General features: G+C 45.8%; 1 protein-coding gene and 1 long non-coding RNA gene across 15 annotated transcripts in view; one reads left to right on the top strand and one right to left on the bottom strand.

Moving 5' to 3' along the window:
- The window catches only part of LOC142486103 (uncharacterized), an 87,269-nt gene that overhangs the window by 42,971 nt on the left and 31,209 nt on the right, over window positions 1–13,089 (bottom strand). The window contains exon 4 of one of the 2 annotated variants that reach the window (XR_012798800.1): window positions 190–12,103. The exons of the other annotated variant lie outside the window; for it this stretch is intronic. This is a non-coding gene — a long non-coding RNA (uncharacterized LOC142486103). Of the gene's footprint in view, window positions 1–189; window positions 12,104–13,089 lie in introns of those variants that run through there. 2 annotated transcript variants of the gene reach the window in all.
- The window catches only part of LOC142486101 (uncharacterized), a 111,199-nt gene that overhangs the window by 32,445 nt on the left and 65,665 nt on the right, over window positions 1–13,089 (top strand). For 7 of the 13 annotated variants that reach the window (XM_075584765.1, XM_075584772.1, XM_075584771.1 and 4 more), the window contains one exon: window positions 12,191–12,232. The exons of 3 other annotated variants lie outside the window; for them this stretch is intronic. In XM_075584765.1, coding sequence (XP_075440880.1) covers window positions 12,191–12,232 — 42 coding nt within the window. Of the gene's footprint in view, window positions 1–7,354; window positions 7,529–12,190; window positions 12,233–13,089 lie in introns of all 13 variants that reach the window. 3 more of the 13 variants (XM_075584768.1, XM_075584769.1, XM_075584770.1) reach the window with 1 other exon arrangement.

Here is a 13,089-nt window from a genome sequence, read left to right on the forward strand (position 1 = left end):
CACGTGGCCTTTTCAGAACTAAGAGTTGCGGATTCTCTAGGTTGAATTGGAAGGTTTCCATCATCAGGCCTTGGTTCCGAAGGTCCATCCGAGGGTGGGGAAACGTCTCCCTCGGTGGTGTTTGGGTTCTCGGCTTGACCAGTGTAAACCCCGCAGACCATCACCTTAGGGTCTTCTTCCTTGTCTTCCTTCTCGTGGCATTGGTAGGCAAAATGACCCTTCTTACCGCAATACTAGCAGACTACTTCCCTGGTGGCAGTGCGGGTGCTGTAAGTAGGGTATATTCTCCCAAAGGTTTTAGACTTAGCTTTCCGGCTGAATCTCCTTTCTTCTTATAGGGCTCTCTGATTTTCGTAGCAGAGGCTCCTTTGGACTTCTGGGAAGAGTGTAATAGACTATGTACTTCGTGCACTTTCACTTACCGCAGTAATCCTGTAAAATATAGGAGGACTCCCTTGCATGACAATACAACGAATCATATTGGCTATAGGGTGATTCGGGCTTCGTCCATCTCGGAGGCGGGAAGCAACTTGCGGTCGAGAAGGTTCCCTAGGATCAACTGTATGCGGTGGATGAACGCCAACAATTCTCCCCTTTTCTGGTAGAGATAGTAATATTTAGACCATATTGCCCCGGCATCCTCTTCCAATCCGTAGGCTTCTATCAGGAAATCCACTAACATTCGAGGCGTCATATCTGGGTGTTGCCCCCGGTGAATGCTTAATATGGTAGCGGCGGGCGGCCTAAGGCATTCCATGATGCGTTGCCGTTTTACTGCGTCGGAGCAGGACCATTCTTCTAGCACAGTCGGCGTATGCTCTTTCCAGGAGTGTATCGCTTCCTCTCCCGCAGGTGTGGGGAGGACTCCAGAGAAAGCTTTGAGCTTCCGGTAATTCTGCGACTGGGAAAACAGGGTCACAGCCTCCATTAGTTGCGGGGAGGCGGGAGCTGGCGCCAGCTGACCTATTTTGTCAATAAGTTTTTGCAAAGCATCTACGAATAACTGAGCTTCACCTAGGCCGCAGGCACTGTGACTGCTTTGGTCAGACCGGCGGCTGCTGGCAACGCTCCCTGGGGGAGAGGCGGCTAGAGGTGTCAGACACTCCTCTGGGCTAGCTTCTGTTCGGGTGCGCATTCTAGGGTAGATAAGTGGACACCCGCTGAGCGGGGCCTTAGAGAGCTGTGACAATCAACCAGGAGGGTACTCCACTTGAGGTCTAAGTCCCATTGGGCATCTACCACACAGGCTTTGGAGAATCCTGGTATCTGTCTCAGGGCAGTTTGTAAGCTGGGTAACTGCAGGGTGACTGGGACTTGACTAACAGTGACCACGAGGCGTGGTGACTTGTGGTGCCGCAGGGCCCATTCGTGGACACTCTTGCCAGACGGTATGGACATGGTCCTATACGGAGTGAACTGTTTGTAATTTAAATTGGGCACCCCAGGTCTGAGATCTCAGCAGCGCCTCCAAATGTAGCCCTCTTACCCCTTTATGGGAAGTGTCTACGGGTGCTGATATTGCCTGTTGGCTCACAGAGACATGAGCCTCCGCCACTGATAGCCTGGGGTACACCTGAGCTACTAGATGACAGCGCTTCGACCTGTACGGGATCACTATTGTTGGGGATAACGCCGTGCAGGAACAAATAATAGTATCACACAACATATAACAATAACCTTTACTAATATGATATGCAAGCAGTCCTATACTGTAACAGGGTTAACTATATGAAATACCCCTAACCCCTAGAGATACAACTAGCCAATGCACCTCGCAGGGCGCAACCCACCACTTTGTCCCCACACAGTGTCCATAATACTGTTCGAGGCCCTTGGCCACTCTACCACAAGTGTCCCCAAGTGATACCCCCACCCTTTAGGCATGATCAGCGATGTGTTGTACAGTGTTGGTGCACTTGTAAAATGATACCCGGGTGCAGGAGCCCCGGGCAGGTATCGCAGAATACACATGGAACCGTCCGGTCCAACGTCGTCATCCGCCACTGTGTGAGTTACGGTGTGGATAATATCACCGTATGTGTAGTCTGTGTCCTTTGTGGCGTTCGGATCCCAGAACCCACTTTGCAGGGCTGCGCAGCACTGTGTCCCTGACTACCAAATAGATAATGGGTCAGAGTCCCTACCTAAGGGCCTGTCCCTAAAACAATCACTGCTCTACTAGTGAGTCAGGGCCTAAATGGAGCCTGGGGGAGACAGTCTGGCCTAGCCCAGAGAAGTACCATTCCCTGAACACTACCTGACCCTTTGCTGTCCCTCTTTCGACTGGCATGCTCCTCTCAGCGCGCAAAATGTATCTAATTCTGTGCAGGGGAATCTAGCCGCGCTATTGGCTCCCTGGCGTCGTGTTTCTTCGCTCCTATGCATTATGGGGCTTGTAGTTCTTCATGCAGAGCCTCTGTGTAATGGCCGCCGCCGCTCCCTACTGTGCCTTCGCGCACTGAGCATGCATGGCATAACTAAAATGTCGACGGCTGAAGGAGAAAGCCACGCGAGTCGTTCGCCTCTCCCTGCACCTGCCGCAATGCTGCCTGCACTCTCCCCGCCGCTGAGCGCAATTGCGCGCTAAGGTCAGGGAACAGAGGGGCACCAAGGGAACCCATGCCACATGTATAATACAAGAGAAGGGAGCTACCCAAATGAGTCCGTAACGAGGTGTGTTTTAAGATAGTCCTTAAAGGTGGGGAGAGAGGCTGGTTGTCAGATATTGAGAAGGGCATTCCAGAGGCATGGGGCAGTAAGTAAGAACGGATTTATGAGGGAGAGGACTTTAGATACAAAAGGGTAGACAGTAGACATCTTGAGCAGAACGCGACATCCAGGTGTACAGCAAGAAATTAGGGCTGAGATATAAGGAGGGACAGTGAATATAGGCTATTAACAAAAGAACAAGATGACTGCTCTGATTGTGCTCACTGCGCAATTTCAAATGTTGAAATTGAAATGATGTCTAAAAGGAGCAATCCAAGCTTTTTTTTAAATTTTTTTTTTTTTTTTACATGGTCTGAACCAGACGGCTTTTGGACCTGATTAATTTCAGCTGCAGGGCCCCCCTTCAGAGTTTAAAGCTCCCGCGCCACGTGAGCCGCACCGAATGATGGCACGTCTAACTATTGGCCCGCAGGGAGCAGGAGTTTTTAAACACCGCCATTATGTAAACACTGGAAACGGAAAGGCTACCGGAACTCCCCCCCTAGGAAGGTATCTCCAGAAGTTGGGGGTCCCCGGAGTTAAAATGAATGAGGGTCCGCTTCAATCCAATCCAACCACCGCCCACTCAATTGGCAAAAATCATAAAGTTTCAACTTGCAAACAATTACTCACATTTCTACTCATACTATTACTCTCTTTAGCAGGTGATATTGAACCTAACCCAGGCCCTCCCACTTCAACTCTGTCCCATACCCCTGAGAATACCCCCTTCAAATTCCAAAAAGGCCTATCTCTCGCCCATATAAATATCCGGAGTCTTCTGCCCAAACTGGATGAACTAAGGGCATGGTGCCTTATGCATAAACCAAAAGCCTTCGTTCTCACAGAAACCTGGCTAACCCCTAAAACCCCTGATGCACATATTACCATTCAGGGATACTCCATTTTTAGGAGAGATAGGTCAAAGAGAGGAGGAGGGGTGTTATTTTATATTGCAGACACATTACAATTTACACTGGTAAACTGCCCCCCAAGATCAACCTCTTTTGAAATCCTAGTTGGCAGAACCTGCCTCCCCTTCTCTAAGCCCGTCCTAATTGCTGGCATCTACCGCCCCCCTAAAGCCCCTCTACAATCTCTGACTGATATCACCCAGTTTCTTGGCTCCATTTCCTCTCAGAATGAGAAGAGTGAGTTGCTAGTTCTTGGGGATTTCAACTTCAATTGGCTTGACCCTAAAAACCACAAAATCCACACACAAATCAAGTCGCTTAACCTATCGCAACTCATTTCCCAACCCTCACGAACAAACCTGAAATCGCACAACCATTCCCTGCTTGACTGGATTCTCTCCTCAAATCCCAGCAGAATCCAATCCTCTGGCATCCTTCCTGACATTTTCAGTGACCATGCAATATTGTACTGTGTAAGGAAAATTAAACCGCCCCAATCAAGCCCTAAAGTTCTCCTCACTAGAACATTTAGAAACTTTAACCCACGACAATTTCTGGCTGACCTTACCAACTGCCCTTGGCACAGAATCGATTTAATTCCTGACCCTGATTCTGCGTTCGACTATTTCCAATCCGAGTTCTTAAAACTCTGTGATGCCCATGCTCCACTACGCAGAATAAGGGTACGGGGTGCCCACCTTCCATGGGTTACACCTGACCTTATAACACTCTACCAGTTCAGGGATGCCTTGTGGAAAAGCCACAAAATAACTGGCACTACCAAGGATTTCAATCATTACAGATGCTTGCGGAACGTGTGCACAAGGCAAACAAGGCACGCAAAAGCACAATATTACTCTGACAATCTCCTCCAGAACACATCAAACCCAGCTATCTTCTGGAAGGTTATCAACAACATATTCCAGCCTTCTAACCACCAACAGCCAAGTAATATCACTAAGGGCGATATTACTCTGACAAACCCCACCGACATTGCAAATGCATTCAATGATTACTTTGTGGGGTGTGCTACTAACTTATTAGCAAAACGCAACCCAAACCACAAACCTGAATCTCATCCTGGGAGTACCCCTATAGCCCCACCCGCTCCCAACATTGCCCACAATTTTCAATTTGGCCCAGTATCCGAAGAGGAGATTACACAAGCGCTTCTCAAATTAAAACTAAGCAGCCAATGGGGACCTGACTTACTACAATCTAGGTTCCTAAGACTTGGTGCCCCAGCAATTGCCAAACCAATTGCTTCCACAGTCAACTCTATCCTGTCTACTGGCCATATCCCTAAGACCTGGAAAGCTGCCAGAGTTGTCCCAATCTTCAAAAGTGGGGACAAAAACACTGTCTCAAACTACAGACCAATCTCCCTTCTCCCAATCCTATCCAAAGTCATGGAAAAATGTGTCCACTCCCAATTAAGCGATTACTATAACAAGACAAATTTTCCTAGCCAATTCCAATCTGGCTTTCGCCCCAAACACTACCGTAACTACCCTGCTAAAAGTTTGCAATGAAATCCAGTGTGGAATGGAACGGGGTCAACTCACTGGTGCAGTATTCCTAGATTTTGCAAAGGCTTTTGATACTGTTGATCATGCTATCTTGCTCAACAAACTCCAGAGCTCTGGAATAGGGAAGCATGCTTTAAACTGGTTTCAGTCCTACCTATCAGGTAGATCCCAACATGTGTCCATCTCTGGCGCTAACTCTAACCCCTGGCTATCACCTTTGGCGTTCCGCAAGGCTCTGTTCTGGGACCCCTACTCTTCTCAGTGTTCATCAATGATCTTCCCACAGCTTGTAAGGAAGCCTCAATACACATGTATGCAGATGACACAATCCTATATGCACACAGCCATAGCCTCTCTGGCCTTCAAAACATACTTCAGTCTGACTTTTTCAGACTCGAAAACTGGATTTCCCAAAACAAACTGTTTTTAAACACTGACAAGACTGTAATAATGGTGTTTGGGACCAAGACTAAATTTTTTAAGCTTCCAGCGACTGAGCTCCAGATTACAACCAACACTAACACCACCCTAACTCCTGTTACTAGTTTTAAATACCTGGGCATATGGTTTGACTCTCACTTAACATTCGGGATGCACATTAATACCCTGACAACCAAGACCTATGCCAAACTACGTGTACTCTACAGGAACAAATCCTCCCTAAGTCTCCAGGTCAGAAAACGTATCGCACAGCAGATGCTAATGCCAATTATTGACTATGGAGACATAGTATATGGCTCGGCACCTCAAACTCACCGTAGCAAACTTGACACCCTCTACAACTCAATTTTTCGTTTTGTTCTCCAATGCAACTATAACACACATCACTGCGAAATGCTCAAAGAACTAGATTGGTCATCACTCGAGTCTAGGCGCAAAGTTCACCTTTCCTGTCTTGCCTTCAAATTCTTTATTGGCAAGCTACCCAGCTACCTGAACAAGCTCCTCACCTCTACCACATGCAGCACCTATCACCTGAGATCAGACTCCAAAATACTGTTCATGGTCCCAAGGCTCAACAAAGCATCCGGCCGTTCCTCCTTCTCCTACCGTGCACCCCAAAACTGGAACAACCTACCAGAGACTCTTACATCCACCACCAGTCTAAGTTCTTTCAAATCTAAGGCTGTCCCACATTTTAATATGGTCTGTAATTGTTTCATACGCCCATAATACAAATTATCTTTAACTGTGCGTGCAATGTCTTGTATATAATGTATACCCTGCTCATTATCTAACTGTATTTGTAAACATGTATTATTTGTCTTAACTCTGTGCCCAGGACATACTTGAAAACGAGAGGTACCTCTCAATGTATTACTTCCTGGTAAAATATTTTATAAATAAATGAGGAAAAATGCCAAGCTTGGATTGCCTCTTAAAATGAAAACAAACTTTAATAATTGACATTAAAATAATATTGTATTAATTCCCCTGCCCCCTCCCCTCCCAACCTGGCTCCCCTGCCGCCTGTCTGCACCGCCCGCTCCGGAGCGATGCGGGTACGAAGAGGGCCACTCTGCAAGGGCACTCTTTCGTCCGGTACTCCACCGCCAGCACACCTCCCCCTCCCCTTATCACTATGATTACGGGGAAAGCTGGTCCCCACGCGCACAGTCGATGGCGCTCTCCCGCATGGCTCACTGCCGCCGTTGCTCGCCTCCCTCTTGCTATCTCCATGACTACCGGGAGAGGCGCTCACCTTCCGACCAGGCTGCAGCACGTCCGTTTCCCCGGCACTCGTATCCCTCCCAGGATCAGTATGATTAGGTTCCACTGCTTGGAATCCCCACAGTATTCGTGCGCAAGACGTCCTGCACTGCTAGGTGACCATTACAGCCCACCCCTAAATCAGCGCCCCCCTGAGGCCACCCCCAGCGCCACTCTGCAACCTCATCAATCCCGCACACTATAGGGGGCTAAATGAGTATGGCTACAGCCATGCAGTAACGTACCGCAATAAAGCACACACTATACCAAACCACCCCACTTACCTACCTTCAGCTGGCAGGGGCGAGGGCGGCACGTCTTATCACTCCAGCTGCCGAGGGGGGGGGTCCTGCTTCCCCTAACCATGGGTCATGCTGGGTGGGGCAGATTGCCTACAGCGCAGGGACAGACGTCCTGCGATTTTACCAGAGGAGGAATTTGATGCAACCCAGCCCCTGGATCCTGCATGGTAACTGCAGACTGTGTCCTCAGTTTCCACAGAAAGCTGCGGCCATTGATTGGTCACCACAACGCTGGGACTCAGACCAGAACCCCTACCTCCCCCCTCACCAGCGCATGGCGAGGAGCAAGACAAATGCCGCAACTCTGCGGTGCGCTCCAGACCTAGTTTGGCGATGTGTACCGACCAGAGCGATGAGATACCTGGTAAGGAAATAAATGCTATTTCAAGTACTGATAATACTCATTCATACAGTGACAGTGATATTTCTGAGTCAGAGAGCGCAGCGCAATTACACAAAACCCTGTTGTGTAAATTCCGGAAAAAAAACTAGCTGTGATTAACCGGTCAGTTAAGGCTAGGCCAAGCGGCGTAACGCAGGAGGTAGTGGTGGGGAGCCACTGGGCTAAAGCGAATAATAGGTGTTATGAGCGATAATATAGACCAATAATAGTTATTAGGAGAGGTAAAATCAAGCAATAGGAGGAGTTATAGGGAGCTGTTATATGGGGCAATAGGAGGCGTTATATGGAACAATAGGAGTTATTGGGAGTGTTAATATAGAGTAATAGAATGAATTATAGGGGGCAGTTATATGAATCCATGTGAGCAGTTATAGGGAGCTGTTATATGGAGCAAAAGGAGGAGTTATAGGGAGGGGTTATGCAGAAATAGGAGTTATAAGGAGTGGTAAGAGAGCAATTGGAGGAGATATAGGGTGCAGTTATAGAGCGCAAATGGAGAAGTTAAAGTGAGCTGTTAAGGATTTATAGGGAGCAGTTATATGGAGCAATAGGAAGAGTTATAGGGAATGGCTATATGGAGCAGTAAGAGTTAATATAGGAGATATACAGTATGAAGAGGTTATTTGGAGCAAAAAGGAGTTATAGGGAGAAGTCAGAAGATTTTATAGGGAGTGGTTCTATGGAGCAATAGGATTTATAGGGAGTTGTAACATGGAGCAATAGGAGAAGTTATAATGTGTGGTTATATGGAGCAATAGGATGAGTATCGGGAGTTGTTACATAAAGCAATAGGAGGAGTTATAGGGAAGGGTTATATGTATCAGTAGGAGGAGCTATATGGAGGGGTTATATGGATCATTAGTTATAGAGAGTGACTATATGGAGGAATACAAGTAGTCATAGGGATGGGCTATATGGAACAATAGGAGGAGTCGTATGGAACAATACGAATTATAGGAGGGTTTATATGGAACAATATGAGTTATAAGGTGTGGTAATATAGAGCATTAGGAGGCGTTATAGGGTGCACTTATGCCGAGCAATAGGAGAAGCTATATGGAGCATTAGGAAGGGTTATAGGGAATGGCTATAGGGAGCAATAAAGGAATTAGTGGGGAAATAGTTGAAGTTACAAGGATGTGGTGTATGGAGAATTAGGAATTATAGGGAGTGGTTATATGAATCAATATGAGCAATTATAGGGAACAGCTATAGTGAACAGGAGTAGTTATATGGAGGAGCTGGAGAAGTTATTGGCATGGGTTACAGTATATGGAACAGTAGGAGCTATAGAAATTGTTTATATTGAACAGTAGAGAAGTTATAGGGAGGTGTTACATGCAGTAAAAGGAGGAGATATAGGGAGGAGTTACATGGAGTAATACAGTAGGACGAGTTATAGCAATAGGAGGAGTAATGTAACTGATGTAATGTTATGCTTTAGAAATAAAGAAGTTGGATGAAATTATCATTGAGGAGGAGATGGTTGAGGAGGAAAGGATTGGAGACGATTCAGACAAGGAAGAGGAGGAGATTAAAATAGAGGTGTAGGAAGAAAAAGAGGAGCACGAGATTAAAATAGAGGTGGAGGAGGAGACTTCCGGTGACGTCAGCCTAGATGGAAGCATAGGGGAATAGCTCCCGAGTCCCCACGCAATAAAGCATCTAGAAAAGCAAAATACGCTGGATCCTATGAAAAACACCAAAGAGCAGGGGAAACTGCAGAGATGAACCCCAAAACCAATAAAAAGAACCCTCCAAGCGTCTCATCTTATTTCTCGCCGGGACCGAAGCTGCCCCCTCTCAGCGAGGCTTGGCAAGATGCCGCCGTGTGCCAGGAGGGCCTAGTAGGTGATCCACCGCCTGAATCAGGGACGGAGTCCAGATCCCTGAACAGGGAATATATGGAGGACCTCTTCGCTAGAATGCGGAGAAGTTTTCAAAAAGATCTAACCGTGGCTCTAAGAGAGGTGAGCCGAAATGCAGGCTCTGGCGGAGTGCATCGAGAGTTTGGAAAACATGGTGGAAGAGGTCGCGAGTATACGGCTCTTTTAGTTCACATCCCCATAAATGAGTCAATACTCCCACCTAGTGGTTGATACTACAAAACTGTTGTATTGGATAAAATACAGCAGGGTGTCATCTGAAGTGACATAGTAAGGAACTTTTATTGTGTTACTAGCATAGAGACCCGGCGTTGCCCGGGATGTGAACCGTGAATAAGTATGTGTAAATGTTGTATTGTAAACTTGTAATGTTATGTGAATGTTATGTAATATGTAGTAAAATTGTATTTTTAAAAGAACAATAGTAGAAAGCACATGTATATGAGGGCAATTTTGGTAAGTGTATGTTATTTGTTACGGTTGTTAGATATGAAAATGTTATTGTTGGAAAGGCTTGGTGAAATATGGTTATGTCCATTGTTGAGAGTAGTGTATTTGATGTGATGTGGGGTGGGGGGTGATGTTGTCTGGGGGGGGGTGATGTGGGCTGGGGGGGGGGGGAGTTAATGCTGTGTCGGTAGGCCTGGAGCAGACTGCGATGTGGGCTGGGGGGTGGGGGTGGTGTTTTTAAGAGGCGGTGTGTGGATGTGATCGTGCGGTGTATGTTTGCAGTGGTGAAATAAATATTTATCGAGGTAAGAGTCTGTACCTGATTGGTAGCAGGTGGTCAGGGTTTTCTCTGTTGAGAGTTGTGAAGCGTGGTCCCAAAAAAGTTTCAAATGTCTCAGAGGTGCAAATGTCTCAGAGCAGTGAGGGTTAGGTGCTGCAATTCCCAAAGCTCAGTGAGGGGTGGGAGAGTGTGTCAGTGGTGTAGCTCAGTGAGGGTTGTCACAGTGTGGCAGTGGTGTTGGCCGCCGACCAATGAGAGGTGTGCGGGTGCTGGCCGCAGACCAATGACAGGTGTGCGGGGGCGGGCATGGTGCGGGGGGCGGCGGGCATGGCCTGAGGCGGAGTGACAGGCCAAAGGTGCAATGCGATTGTCCCTAGGGACACCGGACATCCAGACAGGCAGGCTTACAGTGCTTTCAATGATATATTATAAGATGTACACTGAGATACACTTAGTAGCAGTATTTGTTGGGGTAACTAATATATCATTTTAGGAAGTGATGTATAAGTATATTGATAGTTGCTTGCTACTTCCTAAGTAGAGACTATATGTCATAACCAAAAGACACTTTTGACAAAATACTGTGTCTACACAATTTAAAACTTTTATTTTTAACATGTAACACTCAAAAAGAATTCATTTTTAAAATAATTAAACAGATCCAAAGTTATACTGCATGATTATGTTGTGCTTAATATAATTGGAAATTTATATTGAGACTTTAATTAGTCACTTTGAGGGCTAGCTAAAGGTGCTTTAATTGATAACTCTAAATAGTATGCAGTGTATCACGGGGGGGGGTTTGCTTATGGTTAGCATGCACCCTGTTGTTGGATACAATTTGATTAGAACACCTTTTAGCCAAGGGTACACAGAAACAAGCTTCCCAATAAAATGTAACATTGCTGTAGCAGTGCTACATTTCATCAATTGACATTGTTCTGTAGCAATATTTCGCGTATAATCACAGCTTCACTTATCTAACAGTCTTTTCTTTGTGTTTGCAGTTATAAGCAAATTCCTTTCCTTTAATTAGGATCCAGTTGGTTAGAGCAGTTTTTATTGGAGTAAATCACAAAGGCTAATACTTTGGTCCATTGTGCCGCTCATTATAACAAATTCTTGTGTTTATCTTAGATTCCACAGATCCACTGATAGTAGTTTTATTGTGAAGGTGTAGAGATGGATAACGCAATTTTTGTACAGTTAATTAGATATCTTTCAAATAGAAAAAACACATTGTCTACTACTTAAAAGTCTGACACTAAGTATAGCAGCATTGATACAAACCGGTTGAATAAGCCCTGTATGAGTAGGCAATTACATTTGAACACTGACTCTCAGCGAAGATAATGCTGAAAACTTGATTGAAGGTGTAAGCATATTTTAACCCTAGGTAGTCCCAACAGATTTATCGGCTTCCAGCAGAACAGGTTTTAAAGTATAGTTCTTCCACGCAGCACAGCACTCACAATGGCAACTGCCGTGTCCCTCACTTTACAGTGTATGTTCACACAATGCTGAAAACTTGATTGAAGGAATAAGCATATGTTAACCTTTGCAGAAACAACACTCTCATATACTGTAAGCTTTCAGTAGAGCAATGTTTAGAGACTTATACTCCTGTACGGTGTAGTACTCTGTGTAGTGCTTGTGGTGGCAGTACTGTGCTGCGCATTTTACCTCAGTCCTTTGAAAGATATTTTGATGTCAGTTGTAACCACAATGTTCACAATGTTCACGCAGTTTGTGAGATAAAGTAGTAATGAATACGTGTACCATGTTACTCCATGGTACTCCGTGGGAGGAGATCCAATTCTGCAGATACGCGTAATTTCCGTCCGATTGCGAAAGGATCATGCAGTAAACTTGATTGAGACAGCGTTTCCTACAGCTGTTTCGCCGTGACCACGGCTTCTTCTGGGGACACATAACCACGCTATGAGATGTTGTTTTATAGCGTCTCCGTAGCTATGGTGATATCTGACGCTTTCCTTTTGTTTACAGATGTAAATGAAAATGTAAAAACATTGGAAACATCTATGCAAGGTAAGTACTTAGGAATAATAAAAGCATGCTCAAAACATGTACTGTAAACATATGCTTGAGGGTAGGAATGATTTCCTTGATGTTTAGGATAATGTTACATATAGTAACAGAAACGTTCTCTGCATATATATGTCTCTGTCACAAAAATAAAGGTTTATAGTGAGTATCTTTTTAATGTTCATCGTGAATTGAATGTCATTAAAAAAGCAACATGCTATTCTATAAACGGTATATACATGAAACCTTTGTTAACACCTATTGGTGACATAGTATTTAAATTAAAGATCCATTTTGCTTCACTTTGGAGTAATTTTTTATCCCAGTCACCTTTACTTATTGTAGGTAATAGCCGATCTATGCCCTGGAAAACAAGCACTCCTGTATTGCCCGCATGCTGTTCTCTCACATGTCTTGAGACTGGTGTGTCATATAGATTTTTAATAGAACATGTATGTTCCAACACCCTCCTTCGCAGCTGTCTGCATGTTTTGCCAACGTATTAGCAGTACTAAGTTTCATCAATTGACATTGTTCTGTAGCAATATTTCGCGTATAATCACAGCTTCACTTATCTAAGGCCTCGGTCCCGCTGTGCTCATTGGCGCGGGCGGCCATATCGCGTGTTCCCCACCAGCAGGGGAAACCTGCTGAGCCGGTCCCGGTCCCCCCTGGCGGCACAGAGCACTACACGCTGTGGCGCGTCAGCCGCTAGGGGACACAAGAAAATGGTGATGTCTAGCGTTGACGCGTCACGTGGTGTGGCTGTGAGCCAATGGGGAGGGGAGGCTTCGGGAGGAGGAGAGGCTTCGGGGAGCGGGGAGGAGTGTGGAGTGAAAGCGTGAGTGCCTGTCTGTGTG

The sequence above is a fragment of the Ascaphus truei genome, unplaced genomic scaffold (genome assembly GCF_040206685.1).
Source record: "Ascaphus truei isolate aAscTru1 unplaced genomic scaffold, aAscTru1.hap1 HAP1_SCAFFOLD_739, whole genome shotgun sequence".
Taxonomy (NCBI): Eukaryota; Metazoa; Chordata; class Amphibia; order Anura; family Ascaphidae; genus Ascaphus; species Ascaphus truei.